This window comes from Podarcis pityusensis (assembly GCF_964106645.2).
Source record: "Podarcis pityusensis genome assembly, chromosome: 15".
Lineage (NCBI taxonomy): Eukaryota > Metazoa > Chordata > Lepidosauria > Squamata > Lacertidae > Podarcis > Podarcis pityusensis.
Genome location: NC_138040.1, coordinates 11,593,431 through 11,615,386, shown reverse-complemented (window position 1 = coordinate 11,615,386; position 21,956 = coordinate 11,593,431). Strand labels below are relative to the sequence as shown.

The window sequence follows — 21,956 nt, the reverse complement described above, 5'->3', positions numbered from 1 at the left end:
CATCAGTTTCATCTGCCATTCTTCTCCTTCCTTCCATCTCTGGGCTAGTAGCATTCTCGCTGCTGCTGTTGTGTACATAAAAAGTCTTTTATCTTCTCTCGGTAACTCTTCACCTGTTAGACCTAACAAAAAGGCCATGAGCCTTCTTCCCTTGCTGGTTCCTCAGCTGGTTCCTCTCACCAATCCTCTGTGTCTAACTAGTCCTTGACAATCCTTGAATAGCTGCCTGGCAAAGCTCTCCCCCAGCCTTTGGACAGTGAAAGGGCACAGTGCCGCCAGCAAAACCTCCAATGTTTGTGTGTGTGGAGAGCACTAGCAAAACGTCTGCGATAAAGCCTCCTTGTTGACTTTCTCCTGGCTCTCTCCCGCCAGGAGCCTGAACGAGCTGCGAGCTTTGCTCATGGAAGCCAACCGGCACTCCCCTGGGCCCGAGCGGGACTTGAGTCGCGAGGTGCACAAAGCCGAGTGGAGGATGAAGGAGCAGAAGCTCAAGGACGACATCAAGGGACTCCGGGAAAAGCTGATCGTCCTGGTGAGCTGGTGGAGAGCTGGGCTGGGTGCCCAGAGCATTGGGGGGCTGTGGTGGAGGGCTCAGGGGTATAGCGAGGGGGGTGTGGTGGGTGCAGACCGCCCCAGGTATCACCACTGAGGGTGACAAAATGGTGGGCGGCATTCACAGCGGGGCCTGCAGTGCGCCCGAGCCATGCATCTCTCCTGGGAGGGCTCTGCGCTGCCCCAAATGGTCCGCCTGTAGGGTGGCTGAGTGGAAGGAGGCAGGAAAACTCCTCTGAGGCCCTGCGGACGCACACAGCCCCAGGCGCCCAATCAGCTTGCTCCGCCGCTGAGAGGGTTGAAGGCTTGAGCCACATGACGCTGGGCCGCTGCAACGCTCTCTCTCTGGAGCTGCCTTTACAAGTGGCCCGGAAACTTCTATTGACTAAAAAGGCAACTTGTCCCACTCTGTACCCCTGAGCTTGGGTCCAGTTCATTGATTCTGCGTGTTGCCAGACTCCAGCACCCATCAGCCCCAGCCATTATGGCCGATGGTCAGGAATGATGGGAGTTGTAGTCCACCAACAACAACTGGAGGGCCTCAGGTTCCCCACACCATTCCAAGTGCAACCTGCAGGAGGGCAACCTGCAGCCTGAACTCATTTTATGAGGACCCCCATGGCGGCATACACACCATACATTTTAAAGCACACACCCCTCCCAGATTCCTGGGGACCGCAGTTTACCCTCTCAAAAGCTACAGTTCCCACAAACTAACATTTTCGGGATTCTGTTGGGAAAACCGTGCCCGTTTGAAGTGGTATGATGCTGCTTTAAATGTATTATGCAGATGGGGCCTAAATTAGGTCCATATTCATTTCAGTGGATCTACTCTTGAGTAAAACTTAGCTGCAGTGATTAGTTAATTAATTGGTTGGATTAATCAGATGACAACATTTAGATTGCCCTGGATTAATTTGGCACCAGATTCTGTTTTCTGCATTATCACTTGGTCTTATTCCTATAAAATAACTTTAAAAAAATTAATCAGATGGCAAGGAGAGTGACTTTTGGTCTTTGCTTCGGTCATGTAGAAGATACAGTGGTGCCTCGCAAGACGAAATTAATTCGTTCCGCGAGTTTTTTCGTCTTGCGGTTTTTTTCATCTTGCGAAGCACGGTGTCGGGAAAGTTTTGGAAAAGCTTCAAAAATCACCAAAGTCTTCAAAAACCTCAAAAAAGGCTACCACACCGCGTGCTATGAGTTGCTCCTCGAAGTCAAGTCGCAACTGTATTAACGGTTTTAAGAAAAAGGAAACAAACTTGCAAGACGTTTCCGTCTTGCGAAGCAAGCCCATAGGGAAAATCGTCTTGCGAAGCAACTCAAAAAACCAAAAACCCTTTCGTTTTGCGAGTTTTCTGTCTTGCGAGGCATTCGTCTTGCGAGGTACCACTGTAGAGGAAACCTCCTTCTCTGTTGCTCCAGAGGGGAAGCTTAGACTCGAGGGGTGGAAATTGCAAGGAGGCAGATGCTGGCTAAACATGAGAGGTGAATTTTCCCAAAGAGCAGGAGCTGTTGGGCGGTGAAACAGCCTGCCTTGTTGGGAGTGTTGGCTTCTCCTTCTCTGGAGGCATTTAAGCAAGGATGCCAGGGTTTGCAAGATCTGGCATTGATCCAGGGATGAGAATAGATGACTCCCTGGGTTCTCGTCAAGTGTGTGTTTCTAGTTTTACGGTTGCTGTTCTTTTCAAACATCATAATCTAAACTAAAGAATATTCCCTCCCTACTTAAAAAATGATTGATTGGATGCTACCAATTATTATAATTGATGGATTCTCGCACGATCAATAATTCTTTTCATGAGACTTTTTAAATCGGGGAGGTAGTAACTCCTCCTGCGTCAGTAAAACGGCAATTTCTGAGTGCCACCCACCCACCCACCTGGTTATGAGAAACATCATAAACTGTCTCTGTGCTTTTCATTTTACGCTTGACTGCCGAACTCTCTAGTGGTAAAGAGTTGTATAAAATGCCTATGGAGCACAGCTAGCAAAAACCCCCATTAAAATAGTGTTTGAAGGACTCAGAGCACTTGTGGTTTGTTTGTTTGTTTGTTTGTTTGTTTGTTTGTAGTATTAACATATACAGTGGTACCCCGCAAGACGAATGCCTCGCAAGACGAAAAACTCGCTAGACGAAAGAGTTTTCCGTTTTTTGAGTCGTTCCGCAAGACGAATTTCCCTATGGGCTTGCTTCGCAAGATGAAACGTCTTGCGAGTTCTTGCGAGTTTGTTTCCTTTTTCTTAAAGCCGCTAAGCCGTTAATAGCCGCTAAGCCGCTAAGCCGTTAATAGCCGCTAAGCCGTTAATAGCCGCTAAGCCGCTAATAGCTGCTAAGCCGCTAATAGCCGTGCTTCGCAAGATGAAAAAACCGCAAGACGAAGAGACTCGCGGAACAGATTAATTTCGTCTTGTGAGGCACCACTGTACCGTATTTTTCACTCTATAAGACGCACCAGACCACAAGACGCACCTAGTTTTTGGAGGAGGAAAACAAGAAAAAAAATATTCTGAATCTCAGAAGCCAGAACAGCAAGAGGGATCGCTGTGCAGCGAAAGCAGCAATCCCTCTTGCTGTTCTGGCTTCTGTGACAGCTGCGCAGCCTGCATTCGCTCCGTAAGACGCACACACATTTCCCCTTACTTTTTAGGAGGGAAAAAGTGAGTCTTATAGAGCAAAAAATACGGTAATTATCAATAATCTGCACAACAGCCTTGTCTTTCATAGAGTCATAGAGTTGGAAGGGACCTTGAGGATCATTAGTCCAGGCATGTCCAAAAGGTCGATCACGATCTACTGGTCAATCACGGGAGTGTCCGTGGTCAATTGCGACACCCCCTGGTGTGTCACCCCCCAAAAAAGCAAACCAAAACCTCAACAACTTTTGTTTCCCAAAAATAGCTAAGCAATTTGGCTTTCTAAAAAAGCTCAACAACTCCTGTCCATTCTCCAGTGACAATGGGCAGATCACTGCCTGTTTATTTAAAAGACTGAGTAGATAGCAGTCTCTTGGAAGTTGGACGTGCCTGATCTAGTCCAATTCCCTGCAATGGAGGAATATGCATTTGTCCCATATGGGGATCGAACCTGCAACCTTGGCATTATCAGCACCACGTTCCAGCCAACTGAGCTGTCCATGGTAACTGAGCAATGCCGTATTATTATTACAGTGGTACCTCGGATGAAGTACTTAATTCGTTCCGGAGGTCCGTTTTTAACTTGAATTCTTAACCTGAAGCACCACTTTAGCTAATGCTGCCGCACCGCCGGAGCACGGTTTCTGTTCTCATCCTGAAGCAAAGTTCTTAACCTGAAGCACTATTTCTGGGTTAGCGGAGTCTGTAACCTGAAGTGTATGTAACCTGAGGTACCACTGTGATCCCATGTTGCAGAAGTGCCTTGCCTAAGGACCTGTTCCTGAAGGCATGGCAGGAGGCCAGAACTGGTGACTTCTGGTTTCAACCTCAGCCCCTTGTCCGCTCTTCAGAAGGTTCCTCCTCTGGATGAATAGGCCCCAAATCTTCCTGTTCACTTCTTTATTAAAGAGCTGATTTAATATTTGTTTAAATCTAACCTTTCATATTTTAATGCAATAATACTGTTGTTAAAAAACAACAACTTATCTCCTCCAGGATAAAGAGAAAGCAGTAACAGACCAGCGACGATACTCCCTCATAGACCCTTCGTCTGAGTCCGAAGTCCTCCGGTTGCAGCATCGTCTCGTCAGCACGGAGGACGTCCTGAGGAACGCGCTGGAGCAGGGCCAGCAGATGGAGAAGCTTGTGGAAGCCATGAGAAGCTGCTCTGAGAAAGCACAGGTGGGTGTTCCCTGCCACATGGATTCTCTGTTCTCCCCACCGGGCAGATTCCATATATATATAGGTTTATACATTTCACTAATTTCAGGTTTATACATTTCACAAATTTTGCAATCATTTTAACATTTCAAAACTTGACTTCCTTTCCCCTCTTTCTGCGGTTCCTTCAATTTATTTTTAATAACTTCTGCATATCCAAACTTACCGTACTTTTCGCTCTATAGGACGCACCTTATTTTAGAGGGGGAGAACAAGAAAAAAAAATTCTCCCCCTCTCTGCTCAGCGCCCCTTCAGCAAAGGGGCAGGAGAAATGGAGCCCCTTCCATTTCTCCTCCCGCTTGGCTGAAGGGGCGCTGCGCAGCTCTCCCTCTCTGCTGAAGCCGGGAGAGTCTTGCTCTCCCGGCTTCAGCAAAAGGAACCTGAAGCCTTCATGGTGGCTATCCCTGAAGCCTGGAGAGCAAGAGGGGTCGGTGCGGACACCGACTCCTCTTGCTCTCCAGGCTTCAGCGAAAGCAACGTGAAGCCTCCGGAGTGCGGAGGGAGCGCTCCCTCTGCGCTTCGGAGGCTTCGCGTTGCTATCGCTGAAGCCAAGGAGCCTGCATTCGCTCCATAGGACACACACACATTTCCCCTTAATTTTTGGAGGGGAAAAGGTTCGTTCTATAGAGCGAAAAATACGGTAATTTGCTCATTTATTCATCGACTTTAAATATATACTCTTATAAAACTGCAGGTTATTACAATAATCCTGCCAATGTTCTTACCTGTTTACAAGTTATCTGCAAATACTCAATAAACTATTTCCATTCTTTTATAAAAAGTTTGTTATATTCATTTCTTATTCTTCTGGTAAGTTTTGCCATTTCTGCATATTCCATAAGTTTTTGTATCCATTCTTCCTTTGCTGGGACTTCAGCTTCTTTCCATTTTGGGGGCGAATAGCATTCTTGCCACTGTAGTGGCATAGATGAATAAGTTTCTAGACAGTTTAGGTACTTCTGTCCCTATAATTCCTTAAAGAAAAGCTTCTGGGTTGTTGTCTTTTACAAATGTTATTTTAAATGTTCTTTTCAATTCATTATATATCATTTCCCAGGCAGATTCTCTTCTCACTTTAGCCACAAGTTATTTCAGTTGCGCCTCTTTCTGTAAAGGGGAAGATTGCCATGTCTTTAGCTTATGCCATTTTTCCCCACAAAATAAGCTTTAATCATCTCACATCTGGATTTTTGCAGTACATAAAATCGCTGGTTTTCATTATTCTTTGGCTATTTTTGATGTACCTTCTGATTGCTGTGCGTCCAACTTACCTAATACACCGCCTCTTTCCATCACTTTTTCCACCCACCCTTTTCATTTTAGACTATTGGGAATTCTGGATCTGCTAATGGAATCCACCAACAGGAAAAATCTAACAAACAAGAGGTGGGTGATTTGAAACATCTCCCCTGCACGGCTTCCTTGGTTTGCTCTGCTTTTTAAAAAAATTCTTGCTGAAACATACTCACACAATGAGCATAATAGCACTAGTTTTGGGGCAGGGGAAGTTAGAAGAAGAGTTAAGAGGGTCTGTGTGGCCTCTTGGCTCGCGGGTCAGGCCTAGGGCCTTCAAATTCCCCGCTTGACCATGATGCTCGCTGGGTGACCTTGGGGCCATCACTGTCCGTTACCCTAACCAACCTCACAGGGTTCCTGAGAGGATGAAATGGGGTGCGGAAAGAACTGTTTTCACCGCTTTTGAGCTGCCTGGAGGAAAAAGTGGGGTAGACGTTATGTCGTAATTTTTTAAAAAGGGATTGTGTTGACCCTTCCAGCATTTTGCAGAACCTTTCGAACGATACCTTCATGAGCCTCGTTGAGGTGTTGTGGGGAGGGTGTCAGAGGAGGAGGAGATTGGGGAATTGAGGCATGGGATTCTGGACCCCGGGAAGAGTCCGATCTTGGGGAGACTCCCAGCAGCATGAGAGGTGGGGAGCTGCATTCATGGGAAGGAATTGCCCATCTGCCATCTCACCTGCTGTGACTCGGACGTCTTCCCTTGTCAGCACAGAGCTGAGCTCTTCTGGGGAGGCACTTGGGAATAAACCAGGCAACGGGTGGCTCTGTTGAACTTGTCTCCATCTCCAAGGATGTGGAGGCAACGGTGCAAAACATACCATGCATTCTCAAGCTCTGTGGAGTACTGCCCACTTCCTTGCCCAGTTCCAAACCTCAAGACATCAAGGGGATTTTTGGTTTTTCTGAATGGAAGGAGACTGGTCCAGCTCTTTGGATAAAACACCTAGGCTAAGCCAAGTGCTTGGAGGCAGCTTTCTCCCATCCAAGTACTAACCAGGCCTGACCCTGCTTAGCTTCTGAGATCAGACGAGATCAGGCATGTTCAGGGTAGTATGGCCATAGACTTGGAGGCAGCTTTCTATTTGTGTGAAGAGTTGGGATTCAGTGATTAAGGAAAGACAACCTCCACATGCTCAGAGATAGCATCGTTCCATTTCAAACTGAAATACAAATGCCACACGGGCAGAAAATAAATTAAGTGGTCTTCCAAGACCCTCTGCAATTTTCAAGAGGTCCATGGGGAGGGGGAGGGAGTTTGGGAATTGCTGTTCTAACTAATGCCGATCCTGTTACAGATGGGTAGCCGTGTTGGTCTGCCATAGTCGAAATAAAAAAATTCCTTCCTGTAGCACCTTAAAGACCAACTAAGTTAGTTCTTGGTATAAGCTTTCGTGTGCATGCACACTTCTTCAGATACCTGAAGGTATCTGAAGGTATCTTTCGTGTGCATGCACACTTCTTCAGATACCTGAAGGTATCTGAAGAAGTGTGCATGCACACGAAAGCTTATACCAAGAACTAACTTAGTTGGTCTTTAAGGTGCTACAGGAAGGAATTTTTTTATTTCGACTATGGCAGACCAACACGGCTACCCATCTGTAACTGGAACCATGGAAGGCACCACATTGAGCCGCATGAAATGGAAGTCCATCAACCTCACCAAGAAACTTGCACAGGTACAGACTGATATCTTCTTTCTTACTAAATGCAAGAACCTGGACATTATACCCAAGGGTCTTAGAATTAAGAACCCTCTACAATCCACGTATCCCACTGAATATGCAAGAAAACTATGCAACACTTTCTCTGGTATCTGAAGAAGTGTGCATGCACACGAAAGCTTATACCAAGAACTAACTTAGTTGGTCTTTAAGGTGCTACAGGAAGGAATTTTTTTAATGCCGATCCTGTTTTACATGAACACAATTTTTGTTTTCGGAGGGCAGAGCCCATCAGATGAGATATTGGCGTCAATTGCGAACATGGCCAGATCCGTTCTCTGGGATGTCTCAGCCAGCTTAGAGACGATTGTCGTCGAGCGGCCTGTAAAAACGGCTTCCCGTAAAATGAAATCAATAATAAACAGACTGCCTTCCTTTCTTTCAGGAGAAGCACTGATGAAGGAACGGAGGTGGAGAGGACTCTATGATGCCAGGATTTGCTCCTGAGAAGAGGCCGGGCAAGAGACGTCGCCCTCCGCCCCCTCCAAGCCCCTCTCCCAGCTTAAAACACCACCTAAGATTATTTTCAGTATTTCCGCTCTATGGACAGGTCTGCGTTCATAGCGCGCTCTCGTAGGCACATCGGTTCATAATTTCCAAGCTGGGCCTGGTTTCCGAAGAGAGCGGTGCAGCAGCTGTGTGTCCGCGGCTGGATTTCTCTGCCGCCGGTTGCAGCGCCCAGTGACTGTTTTTATTGGCCTTGGTCACCTTGTGCCAGTATATTTTTTGGGGTGTGTGTGTGTGTGTTAACACCCTGCTGCATTGGCTGGCAGAAGCTTCTCGTTCCAGCGGCCTGGTGGGAGATGCCCGCAACCTCCTTAGCGACTTCCCGATACACTCGAATGCCCTTGGCGTTCTGCTCCCCCTCGGCCGCCGCCCCCAAGACGGAAGCTCCTCCCTCTTCTTGGCAGGTCAGCAAAACAGCGGCAACTCTCCATCCCAGGATGTCGGCCGTCGAAGGCGGAAGGGCGAGATACCTCCATGGCCTGCAGAATAGAGACTCTCTCTCTCTCAAGCTCCAGAATGTGGAGACCCTGCTCTTAATAATGTGGGACATAGATGGGCAGGTGGACCTTTCTCGTAACTTATTTTAACTTTGGTAACTGTGGAGTCATTTGGTAATTTGGAATTTATGGAATTGGTGAGGGGTGCGCAGATCTTTGCTTGCCCCCCCCCACACCCCGGTGTAGTTCGGCCATCTTGCCTGCTTGGAGATCTCTCTACATGAGTTGCCGGTGGGTGGGATTGCTGTGGTGGTGAACTCTGCAAAGCCCTGAAGATGGTTCGGTCTCCCTGCTTATTTCTCTGTCGCTTCACCCAGTTTGCTTTTGAAGTTCTGAGGTGGTTTTCCCAGTAGTCAGAAGGAGGGTTTGCATTGCTGATTTCTTCCCCTCCCCCCTCAATACAGGCCCAGTTTATACACTTGGTGGAATCAAGAAATAAAACACTCTCTTATTGTCCTGAGCTGTACTGCTTTTTGGCAGCTTGGTGTGTCTGCCTAAAACCAACAAAAATTGCATCTCCTCGCATGTAGAAAGCTAGCAGTGAGAGGGGTTCAACCTAATCTTCTCCCTGCCATACTCTCCACCACCCAGCCCTTCTCCATAGAGCAGCATTTTAAACGCCCACCCTGTAGATTTTAGAACAGGCATGGGAAGCCCGTGGCTCCCTGGATACTGTTGGACTACAACTCCCATCATCCTGGACCACTGACCATGCTGGCTAGGGCTGATGGGAGTTGGAGTCCAGCAGTACACAAAACGCCCAAGCTCCCCCAGGCCTGCTGTAGAAGCACAGTCCAGGTCAAGTATTACCGCTGGATTCTCCGTGTGTATAAACTGGGCCACAGAGATTAATCTGCAAGTTGGAAAGTGTGTGTGTGTGGTTTTTCTAACACATGAATGCTGGGGTGAGTGTGGCGGTGTCTTGTTTTTCCTCCCCACAGGCTTGCGATTTTGTGGCAACGTTCGCGGGATCAAATCTTGCCACGATAAGCTGAGATCTGCACCAGTTTCATGCTCCTCCCTTTGAGCAGGGAAAGCAAACCAGGAAGTCACAGTTGGCCATAGTTTCCCGTTATGTCCAAACCAGGAAACCATGGTCAATGGCTTCCAGACATGCCAGAACATGAAATCTTGTTTTAGAGTTGGCTTCCAGATCCTGAGCTGTTTGGAAGCCATGAAACACAGTTTCCCGGCTAAGATGCAATGGAAAGCTGTGGTCGACACAGTGACCTTGTGCAAAGGGAATACATGAAGCCCATGCATGTCTCAGCTTATAAACAGAGTCTAGAATATCCAGACATGAAGCATGTGCATTTTGTGTTACGAATTGCTTCTATCTCTCCCCACTCGCAGAGAGATTGACCTCAGTATTAGAAAAAAGCAATATAGGGAATGGTGCCAGAAATAGACAATGTCTGGGCTTAAAGCAAGAGATAGGAAGAGGCCTCCAAGACACAGTTGCCCCGTCCCCTGAATATAACTTGAACTCGGGACCCTGTGAGCTCTAAAAGTGGTTTGGGTGAGCACTTCCACCACCACCACGCCTTCCCTACTGGTATTAGGTTCATGTGGCCTTTTCTTAGCCTGACCACCAGAATCTGGCAAATCAGAAAGTAGCTGCGAGGCAGATGTGCCCGTAGTCACTGCCACCATTCAGAACCTCTGTCCCAAGCCAAGGAATTGAGAAGAGTAGCAAGCCAGGGTGCTGTGGGAGCGGGGCAGGGGGCGGGGACGTGCCATTGGACTCTCCACGCTGGCTGCAACCGAAAGGAGTCACGATCGGATGAATTTTGGGGGGTTGTGGCAATGCCCATCCCTGGACCAGTTCAAGGGAAGATTTTGCCTGCCTGTTCAACAAGTGTGGGTGTTACTTAAAACCTAGCAGGGCTGGCACCTCTAGCACCCGGAATGAAAGGCTCCTATAAATCAGAAACATGATTCTAGATTCAGGTAGGTAGCCGTGTTGGTCTGACACAGTCGAAATAAATAAAAAAATAAATAAAATTGTCCGGTAGCACCTTAGAGACCAACTAAGTTTTTTTCTGGGTGTAAGCTTTTCGTGTGGTATCTGAAGAAGTGTGAATGCGCACAAAAGCTTATACCCAGAACAAACTTAGTTGGATGGCGTTGTGGGTTAAACCACTGAGCCTAGGACTTGCTGATCAGAAGATCAGTGGTTCGAATCCCTGCAACGGGGTGAGCTCCCATTGCTCGGTCCCTGCTCCTGCCAACCTAGCAGTTCGAAAGCGTGTCAAAATGCAAGTAGATAAACAGGTACCGCTCCGCCGGGAAGGTAAACGGCATTTCCGTGCGCTGCTCTGGTTCGCCAGAAGCGGCTTAGTCATGCTGGCCACATGACCCAGAAGCTCCCTCGGTCAATAAAGTGAGATGAGCGCCGCAACCCCAGAGTCAATCACGATTGGACCTAATGGTCAGGGGTCCCTTTACCTTTACCTTTAAAGTGCTACTGGACAATTTTTTTATTTTTTTAAGATTTATTTTGGCTCAGAAACATGGCAAGCCAACAGTGTCCCTCCTCCCCAATGGATTACAGGCTGAGCTCATATGCCAAAAGCATGCCACCCCAGCTCCTAATCTAGTTTGTTTATGTCAACGAAGTCCCTGCCACAACAGCTTGACCCAGGCATAGGCAAACTCAGCCCTCCAGATGTTTTGGGACTACAACTCCCATCATCCCTGACCACTGGTCCTGCTAGCTAGGGATCATGGGAGTTGTAGTCCCAAAACATCTGGAGGGCCGAGTTTGCCTATGCTTGGCTTGACCTCTCTTCTCCCCATCGTTGCTCCTTTTTGGACCAGCTCTTTATTTAGCCCTCCCTTTTTTTAAAGCAACTTGACTTTGTTTCTTTCAGGTACGTCACTAACCACTAAAATATTTCTGGGTGCTTTTAGGGGGCAGGTGAACTCCTTGTTGCAGATTTGTTCCTAATGCAGTCAGTTCACAACGCCTGGCGGTTCAGTTCCGTGTCCCTAGCAGCTCCTTAGATCTGCGCAGGGAAATCCCTTCCCTGATGGGTTCTCCAGGGCTCCTCTCTTGACCTCCAGGAGAAGCAGCATGGAGCAATGCAAGGCCAGAGTTTCAGAACTGCGCAGAGCTCTAAATCAGTAGACCTCTCCAACTCAGGGCTCGGGGCAGTAGGAAATGTGGAGAAGCCCTAAGCCTGGAATGCAAACAAGGCCTTTTCTACAGACTATCTTCTCAGGCCCTGCCAGGAGTCATGGACTGAAGTCTCTTTCTCATTTGCCTCTACCTTAGTTCACCCCTACACTCATTGTCTACCTTGGACATCCAGCGATGGGGAGTGCGATACTCCAGGTGAAGAAGCAGTTTCTGGGAATCGCTGTGGAGGGACATCTTGGCTGGCAGGGTTGGAGGGCCTGGTCTTCCGTAGAGGAGGAGAACCTATGGTCCTCCAGAGTTTGGTGGACTGCAGCTCCCATCATCTCTGGCTGTTGGTTATGCTAGCTGGGGATGATGTGGAGTTGTTCAGAAGGCCACAGGTTCTAGCAACTCCGTGGTTCTTCTGATGGAACTCATCTAGGTCAGTGTGAGAGCTGCTACCCAAAGTGAGTGTACCAGCATCACGTAACGTGGACCTCTTTTGAGGATCCCGGTCAGGAATGCCTGAGGGAGCACAGCAGAATTTCTTGCCCATTGCTGTTTTCCACGATAAGAGCATGGATAGCCAACCTGGTGCCCTCCAGCTAATGTTGGACTTCATCTCCCATCAGCCCCAGCCAGCATAGCCAATGCTCAGGAATGATGGGAGTTGCAGTCAAACATCTGGAGGGCACTGTGTTGTCTATACCCCTAAATGTACACTGTGCCAATACCTGTAGTATTAGGAAGAAAGGGTGTGAAGAAACATCTATATTTTTCGTCTGCTGTTTTGAGGTATTCTTGCCAAATGTTTGCACGTCAAGGCATGGTTTGGTAAGAATAGCCGAGCAAAACAGTTGGCCAAAATGACCAGAACTGCCTTTGCCAACCTGGTGCCCTCACTATGTTATTGGACTCTGCCAACTCCCATCAGCCCCAGCTAGTTTTGTAGAGTTGTGGTTCAAAACTTCTGGAGGGCACCAAGATGGGGGGAAATGACTCAAATATAACTTCTGTGAGATCTTGGTTCAGAATAACATGGGAACTTTTGTTATAGGTTCCGAGGGTTGGGGGGGGGGCTGTTCTCATGGAGCTACAATTCCCCTCAGAGAGATACACCATTCCCAGAGTTCCTTGGGAAGAGAGGGATCAGTTGCTTAAACTACTTTGAGGGGATTTGTAGCTCTGTAAGGAGACTAAGGGACCTCCTGACAACTCTCAGCACCCACAACAAGCCATAGTTCCCAAAATTCTTTGCGGGGAAGCCATGACCAATCAAAGTGGTGTCTTAGTGCTGAAATGAATGGTTTGAGTGTGGTCTTCATTGGTCTTCAAGTGGACCTCTGACAAAGCACCCCGTGTTGCTTCTCAGTTTTGTTTTGATGAATTGCTTCTATTTATGGATGGGCAGAAACAGATGTAAATTCTTCTCCATCATCTCCCCCATTTATGCCATTTCTCTGTGCTTTCCGATGGATTTATCCACAGGGCCTTTTTGGGGGAAGCCCCATTCCAAGGACAGCTCACGCTTCCCACCCAAGCTCTGAAGGCCTCATTCCCAGAGTACTGGCACCTCCCCCCCCCCCGAAACAAAGCGCTGTGCAAATCTATTCAAGACCAAGGGTAGGGAACCTCTGTGGCCCTTCCCAGATGTTTCTGGACTACAACTCCCATTGGCCATGCTGGCTGGGGCTGATAGGTACTGCATGTCCAACAACACCTGGAGGGTCAGAGGGTCTGCTTCCCTGGATCATTCGCCCGCCCCAAAGATATTTTCGCACACAGGGCCAGTATCTGCTCACCTTTGGTGTACACACCCTCTTCATCAGGAGCTGAAGGAGGGACCTGAATAAATTCATAAAGGGATGTAATGCTTAATTTATTTTTTTCCCGACCATTTTGCTGTGTGAGCAGGAAAAGCCTTAGGGGTCTGTGAGTGCAAGAATCAAAATATAAGGCCAGTTACAGAGGGTGAAGGAAGAGACACACACCCTGTCGAGAATCTAGAGCAGGGTTTCCCAAACTTGGGTCTCCAGCTGTGTTTTTTTTTAGACTACAACTCCCATCATCCCTAGCTAGCAGGACCAGTGGTCAAGGATGATGGGAACTGTAGTCCAAAAACAGCTGGAGGGCTGAGTTTGGGAAACCCTGTTCTAGAAGGCCAAATTATTTTCTCTGTAAGGATCAAGAGGACTGGATAGCTCAGTTGGTTAGCATGTAGCGCTGGCAACACCAAGGTTGCAGGTTCAATCTTCATATAGGACAGCTGCATTGTGGGGGTTGGACTAGATGATCCTCAGGGTCCCTTCCAACCCTGATTCTATGACCTATAGGAAGGACTCTGTGAACCCAGCTTTGCCAAGCTTGGTGCTTTCCAGATTGCTTTGAACCACAACTCCCAACCACCTGGAAGGCACCGGGTTGGCAAAAACACTTAGAAAACATTCAGAGGCAACGCAAAGCGCTGTGTGTTGTCTCCTTTCGTTAAGGCACAACGCTACACCCCGAAAGCCAAATACAGGAGACCACAGGTTGCAAAGAGGTGCCCGTGACTCACCACCCTTCCTGGTCCTCTCCCTTTAGTTGAGGATGCCAACCAAATAGATGCATGTTGTCAACTTCACACCAAGACAAAACCCGCGGTACCAACACAAGTCCTAATGGAAAGCTTTCCAGCAAGTCAGCACTTAAATCTGTTACGGATCTCTTAATAAATCCACTACACAAACAAAGCCAACTTGTCGGCCTTCTGAGCAGAGCCAGAATTAAGCTGATACTAGATGTACAAATAAATTAAAATACGGATAACCTTTTACCCTTGTGGTATGTATTCCAATTTTGTAGTTTTAGTCACTTTTTTGGCTATCGAATTTTGTTAGAGAAAGAAAAATCAGTTTGACAGCTAATGTCCTATTTTGTTATCGGCTTAATTTTATCCTTTTCCTTTTTTTTCTCTCTGTACAAAAGCTTTACAGATGGGAGTCTATTAAGTGTAACTACTTCTACAGATTATGTATTCATGTATCGCAGGCCCTGCGACAGGCTTGCTAAAGTGTGATGAGCTCATACTAAACCAATAAAACTTGTTGCGGAAGAGAAGCCCCCCTGTTTTCCCTGTGGTCCCTTCTCTAAGATGACACAAAACAGGAAGGAGTTGCACAGATGGACATTAGAAGATGAGCTAAATTCTTGAAATATATTAGACTTTTAAAAACAATTACAGTGGTACCTCAGGTTAAGTTCTTAATTCATTCCGGAGGTCCGTACTTAACCTGAAACTGTTCTTAACCTGAAGCACCACTTTAGCTAATGGGGCCTCCCGCTGCTGCCGCGGCACCGGAGCCCGATTTCTGTTCTCATCCTGAAGCAAAGTTCTTAACCTGAAGCACTATTTCTGGGTCAATGGAGTCTGTAACCTGAAGCCTATGTAACCCGAGGTACCACTGTATAAAGAGAAAGTAGGTTAAAATTCATTAGGTCCAGTTGTGACCGACTCTGGGGTTGCGGTGCTCATCTCGCTTTATTGGCCGAGGGACCCGGCGTACAGCTTCCAGGTCATGGGGCCAGCATGACTAAGCCGCTTATGGCGAACCAGAGCAGCGCACGGAAACGCCTTTTACCTTCCCCCTGCAGCGGTACCTATTTATCTACTTGCACTTTGACGTGCTTTCGAACTGCTAGGTTGGCAGGAGCAGGGACCGAGCAACGGGAGCTCACCCCATTGCGGGGATTCGAACCACCAACCTTCTGATCGGCAAGTCCTAGGCTCTGTGGTTTAACCCACAGCGCCACCCGTGTCCCTATAACTGCCCTGCAAACAATCAGAACGAAGGTTTGATAAAGACCAGGCATCGTCTAATTGCTGCATTGTGCATGCAAATCAGGACAAATGCTGAGTAAACAGCCCACCTGCAGGAGCGCTGCTTCTTTAATCTCTGATCAGAAATAATTGAGGAAACCAACAGCATAGCAACAAAGCTCAGCCCAGCAAGTTGTTTTCACAGGTTGGCTCTATCAACGAATCTGTCAGCTGCAGCTCTCTCGGTTTCTCATTTTACCTGTCTTAAATTCAGACCTCCACATCCTCATCAATTTGCAAATCTAAATATATATATATATATCCTCATGAAAATTCATCGGAATTTTAGCACCAGTTACTTGTAACAAACACACTTTGGGTATTCAGTTTTGACCGATATACATATTTTGCAAACAATTTCCCCTAGATATAATGCATCTTTGGATGGTGTCTTCAGTGTGGATTGTTATGCACACTTCACTTTATGGAATGCATTTTCCAGCATTGGTTGGAAAGCTGTGGCACCAAATTTGGAGAAGGGCAGATTTTGAAGGATCGCTGTGTTTCGCTCCGCGTATCAGTTTGAGAAGCGTGAAGTAGGTGCCGTTAAAATGAAAACAAAATTTAACATCTCCATACCTCCACCTAGTCTCACCTTTTAACCACTGCATGGTTACTGTGTTTTGGATCCTGCCCATGCTTCAAGGAGATCTAGGTGGTGTGTTAGATCAGGGGTCAGCAAACTTTTTCAGCAGGGGGCCGGTCCACTGTCCCTCAGACCTTGTGGGGGGCCAGACTATATTTGGGAGGGGGGGTGAACAAATTCCTATGCCCAAAAAATAACCCAGAGATGCATTTTAAATAAAAGGACACATTCTACTCATGTAAAAACACACTAATTCCTGGACCGTCCGCAGGCTGGGTTTAGAAGGCAATTGGGCCGCATCCAGCCCCCAGGCCTTAGTTTGCCTACCCATGTGTTAGACTCTCGGCTATCTTGGGAGGCGAAATGGGTTCGGAGAAAGTGACTTGCCCAAAGTCACCTGGTGCGCGACACACCTGAGCAAAAAGCTGGAGCACCCACCACCCTGCCCATTCAAATATGGCCACTCCATACTGTCTAGGCGTCAGCACTGGGAGTTGCTAGGAGTTGGGATTGGCGGTGGTGGTGTTCAAGTAGCTGTCTTGGACTGGCTGGATGCCAAAGAACCAGCTGGGGAACCCCCAACGTAAGGTTACCAGACATCCCCCTTTCCCGGGGACAGTCCCTGTTTCCACAAATCAGTCCCCATACAAAATCCATTGAAGTTGAAAAGTGTCCCCGGATTCACCGAAAAAAATCTGGTAACCTTATTTGGGGCAAAAGGGCTCAGAACCCCGGAATTGGTGGTGGGATCACGATGAGCGGTCAGAGAGAGAAGAGGGTGCAGTGGCATAACATGGGGGTCCCAAGGGGACTGTTGCCCAGGGCACACAATCTGGGGAGGGTGAACCAAACCCCCCACCCAGAAACCCCCATCGCGCCTGCCTGCCTGGCTCCAGCAGCGAGGGCTGGGCGAATGCGGAGGGTGAAGAGCTGGCACACGCCCCGGACCCTGGCAAATGGTGCTACGCCACTGAAAGGTGGTGTTGGAAGCTGAAGAGGCAACAGGGGTTAGTGAGCAGGAAGAGGCTGGGGCAGAGAGCAGTCCAGACTCAGAGGCAGGAGAGGAGGGGAGCCAGGAAACAGAGATGAGGCAGGCTGCTGAAGAAGCCAGGGAGTCTCCCCCTCCCGCTGCAACCGGCTCCCCTCTCTTCTAGTCTCCCAGGACATTCAGAGAAACGAAGAGGGCTCCTATAGCACCAGAAGAGGCTGACACACCAGCTGCAGCACCTCATGCACAGTGAACCTGGTCGTTTTCAGCCAATAACCTCCAGGCTGGGCTCCTGCAAAGTGTTGCGTGAGGGGCTGCCATTGAAGACTACCTTTTATTTTCTTGTTTCGTTCTTGTTTTTGCTCTGTTTCCATCTTTTGTATTACTTCTCTATTCAGGGTTAAGGGAGGGTTAACATGCAGGTGAAGATGATGGATGAAGGACTCTGTGTGAGGGGCAGGGAAAGGGGAGATCTCCCAGGGTGGGAGCATAACTGACAACTTTTCCCTTTTCTTGCGAGGAATCCTATTCGGAATAAGGGAATTTCCCTTTAAAAAAGGGAAACATTGACAGCTATGGGTGGGAGGTTGGGTGAAAGCTGGGAGGGTTCACCTTTCTCTGTGTTGGTCAAGATAAGATTTATCTGTGAAAGAGGACTTTGTATGTCCCCCCCCCCCCTTTCCTTTTGTTTTTGTTTAGTTTTTTTTTAAAAATTGCAATGTATTGATAAAATCTTACAAACTGGAAGAAAGAGACCATCAGTCTCTAAAATAATTCGATTTCTGTGCGGAGCCAGTTGCAGCACAAAGCACATTTCCTAAAAGCAGAGGAGCTGTGCAACCTGTGGCATGGACCTGTCTCCAAGCCCCTGCTCTCTTTGAATAGCTCACAAAGAGCAGAACAATCCCTAAATCTTGATTCCAGCCCAAAGCCTCCTTCCTATTTTGAAGCTGATCTTGCTTCAATCTACCACTAGGTGGCGCTGTGGTCCTTATGGCAATGTGTTGAAATCCACACTTTCTGGATCAATGTGCCAACTCCCAGAATCAGCCTATGCCTCTCTTCCTAGCCTACTGATGCCTAGCAATTAACTGAAGAGATAGACTATCAGCGTGCCAAGGCTCCCTGTCCATTGCCCCATGCCAACCAAGAGTCTTCTTGTTATTTTGCTCCTGTCCACACTTCAACCCCTGTGTGAGTTTCCCCCCAGCCAGACAAAATGCCCTGTTCCTATACCATCGCTGCAGCAGATCCCACCACTTGCCCACTTCCCTCAGCAGTAAGAATGTTTGTGAACATGCGGGGAACATGTGGGGGGTCGAAAGTGTTCGGCTTGGGGACACAGGTTTCTTTATGGGATTACTATAAGACTTCAACATCAACTTCGTTGGACTGGTCATGTTGTGCGGATGCCCGATTATTGTCTTCCAAAGCAACTACTCTATTCCAAACTTAAAAATGGAAAGCGTAATGCTGGTGGTCAACAAAAGAGGTTTAAAGACTGCCTCAAGGCAAATCTAAAAAAATGTAGTACAGTGGTACCTCGGGTTACATACGCTTCAGGTTACAGATGCTTCAGGTTACAGACTCCGCTAAGCCAGAAATAGTACCTCGGGTTAAGAACTTTGCTTCAGGATGAGAACAGAAATCGCGTGGCAGCATGAGGCCCCATTAGCTAAAGTGGTGCTTCAGGTTAAGAACAGTTTCAGGTTAAGAACAGACCTCCGGAAAAAATTAAGTTCTTAGCCCAAGGTACCACTATATAAACATCAACAATTGGGAAACACTGGCCTGCAAGCACTCCAGCTGGAGAACAGCCTTTACCAAAGGCTTTATGGGCTTTGAAGACACTCAAACTCAGGACGCAAGGAAGAAACGTGCTAAGAGGAAGACACGCTTGGCAAATCCACACTGTTATCCTCTCCCGCCTGAAAACCGATGTCCCCACTGTGGAAGGACGTGTGGATCCAGAATTGGCCCCCACAGTCACTCATGGACTCATTGTTAAAACCATATTTGTAGAAGACAATCTTACTCGGCTATGAGTGTTTGCTGAAGACGAAGAAGAAGAAGAAGAAGAAGAAGAAGAAGAAGAAGAAGAAGAAGAAGATTAGAAGACTCACTCCCAAGTTTCAGAGAAGGCCAGGCGCAGTCTGCAGGGTTCTTGTTGCTGCTGTTGCTTATTTTAAAAAAACCCCGAAACAATGCATATTGTATGTTGCTTGATCGAATCAATCAGCCAAATGTAGATGAGATTGGGTGCTGTGACTCAGTTCTGCACCAGCTGGAGTTGCATCGCCCCTGTTTGGGTGGCTGGTGTTTGTGTCTGCGAGAGAGAGCCTGCATAAGAAGTGCGATCAGCTACAGCACAGCTGGCTTGGGCTGATGAGGAGACTTCTTTATTTACATTTCAATGAAGCCCCATAACCCACGTTCTCCCGATGTTGAACGATTCAATTGTAAAAAGCCATAAAAAATTTAAACCAAAGCTGCATGCACACACACACCAAAAAGAAGAAGAAAGAAGAATGAAAATTAGAAGGGAGACAATGAGCATCATGGGAGTACTTAAAAGAGCATATTTTTAAAAAGCACTAAAATTATTAAGTTTAATTACTTAAAACTGAAAGGGCTTTTCTCAGCACCAAAAGGACCAAGTGAGCCTCTTTTGGGAGGATTTTCCATAGTTTGATCTAGGAGTGCCACTGCAATTGTAGACATATATTGAGCCTCCGTAGCTCAGCAGGGTCTAAACCAGCCTTTGCCCACCTAGATGTGATGGACTCCTTATCGCCCCAGTGGTGGTTGGTGTCTATTGAGACTGGTTGGGCAGAAAGCAGGGAGGCCAACAGCAGGTGGCGCCAGAGCCAAAGACACACAGAGCCAACCAGGAAGTCTTCACAGAGTGGCAGAAGATGGTGAGGGGTTGAGGGTCAGTGCACAGGAACCAGAGCAGCAAGCCCCTCTGAAAGGAACAGCTTTGTTCAATCGGCATTGTGCAGGTCGGCTACATAAATCGCCCTGTGTGTTGATAAATGTGTGTTTGTGTAGGGGTGCCACGTTGAATTGCTTGGCACCAAAACCTCTCAGTGTGGACCAACTCCCTTCCCTCATGTTCTTTACACCTTTCTGTGTTTTCGCAACAATGAAGTGAAAATATGGACGGTGTATACTCCCTTCCCTCGCATCCCATTCTTATTATAGTGCATCCCCCCTCTCTCTCTCTCTCTTGTTTTTCTTTTTTAAAAAGCACATATATGGAGCTTTAGTTCTGAGCAAAAAGTGAGAGGAAGGCTTTGGGGCACCCGAGATGCTGTCAGACTTCGCTAGAGGAAAGAATATGGCTCTTGCATTTAAACCGTTTGAAGTATTAATTAAAAAGAATTATGCACAGGATGAAGGATCTGAAGTGTGCCTTTGAATCTCAATAAGGCATCGGGATTACAAATAGCCAGGGGAGCTGTGAAAGAAGGAGAGGGAGAAGCAGGGTGGGGCGTTGGGAGGAGAAAAATAAAGCGAGCTGCCTGTCTTGGGAAAATCTCTTGTTGAAGATGAACAAGGATCCCAGGAAAAACAACAACATTCTGGACAACTTTTGGTACGATCTGCTAAGGGCACGAGACTTTGAACCCGGAGTTCAGAAAAGGTTGAAGGACCAACCATGTTTATTTGCTTTTATTTTATTTCCTTTCCTCCAGGGAACTCAAGACTGCAAGCTTCAGTTTTGTCCCCCCTCCATTTTATCCTCAAGACAAGGTTAGTCTGATGGTTAGTCTCACCCAAGGACCCCTGGTGGGCTTTGTGGCTGGATTTGGTCTTCCCAATGGCTCAGTCGGTAGAGCAGGAGACTCTTAATCTTAGGGTTGTGGGTTTGAGCCCCACTTTGGGCAAAAAGATTCCTGCTTTGCGGGGGGTTGGACTAGATGACCCTCGAGTACCCTTCCAACTCTACAATTCTATGATTCGGAACCTGTCTCCTTCCAAACGCCCTTGGACTCCAACTCCCATCATTCCTGCTGGCTGGGGCTGATGGGAGTTGGAGTCCAACACAATCTAGAGAGCCACAGCTTAGCCACTCCTGCCCTAATCTCTGTGCTGCACTGATCAGCATTATGCCCACATTAAAAACAAACAAACAAACCCTTCCCCAATGTTTCTTACAAGAGAATATAAGAATATGATCTCAGGGCCCCAGCAAGGTTTCTCCAGTACACTGCTTGCAGAGCAAGCATCTCACTCCTGCACACCTTGAAGTGAAGGCTTCCTTCACTTGCTTTCCACCACAGTACAAAAAGATGCTTTGGCAGGCTCCTCCCCTTATGCACTTCAGCCAATCAGCATTGAGCAAAGGGCTCTTTAAAATCCTGCCTCCCCAGCATCACTTGGGCAGATCGCACCACCGAGTCTGGTGGACAGGTGTTATTCTCCAGGGAGACACCGACAAAGCCCAATCTGGACTCAGGGGTAGACCAAAGGACAGAGAAAAAGATAACAGGAAGATGCCAGAATTTGTGGCTCAGGCAAGGCTCAACGACAGCATAATGTTACAAAAGGGTCTGTGATCCTTTGGAGAACTGAGACACAGTGGAGACTGTTGAAGCTTTAACAAATTGGTTTATTCACCTGTTTACACGTTCAGTCTGCATGAAGGGAGTCCAGATCTTACAGCATGGTCATCCCAAGAGAGGTTTGTCCCCCACAGCAGTGCAGCTCTGGAATCCAAGCCATCTCTCCCAGCCAGCCTTCAGCCAGCCTGCCCAAGATGGATCCCAGTCTTCTTCCCAGATCACCCTGCTAAAAACTCTCTTTTCCTGTTGCCTCGCACCCAGTTACCATGGTAAGCTTCCAAATCCCCAATCTTTGTTCACACCTCAGGGCAAGCGGGAAGGACAGTTCTCTTGCATTGCCAATGGCCCTGTCGTGTTTCTTAACGGCCCTAGCTTTTGCATAGGCTGGCTCAGGAATTC

General features: G+C 47.7%; 1 protein-coding gene across 4 annotated transcripts in view; it reads left to right on the top strand.

Moving 5' to 3' along the window:
• CLIP2 (CAP-Gly domain containing linker protein 2) overlaps positions 1-14,655 on the top strand; it is an 88,541-nt gene extending 73,886 nt beyond the window's left edge. For 3 of the 4 annotated variants that reach the window (XM_080982841.1, XM_080982843.1, XM_080982842.1), the window contains 4 exons: positions 373-532; positions 4,186-4,371; positions 5,735-5,797; positions 7,817-14,655. In XM_080982841.1, the coding sequence (XP_080838967.1) occupies positions 373-532; positions 4,186-4,371; positions 5,735-5,797; positions 7,817-7,828 (421 nt within the window). In that variant the 3' untranslated portion in view covers positions 7,829-14,655. Of the gene's footprint in view, positions 1-372; positions 533-4,185; positions 4,372-5,734; positions 5,798-7,816 lie in introns of those variants that run through there. The other variant, XR_013979834.1, reaches the window with a different exon arrangement.
• The last annotated feature ends 7,301 nt before the right edge of the window (positions 14,656-21,956 follow it).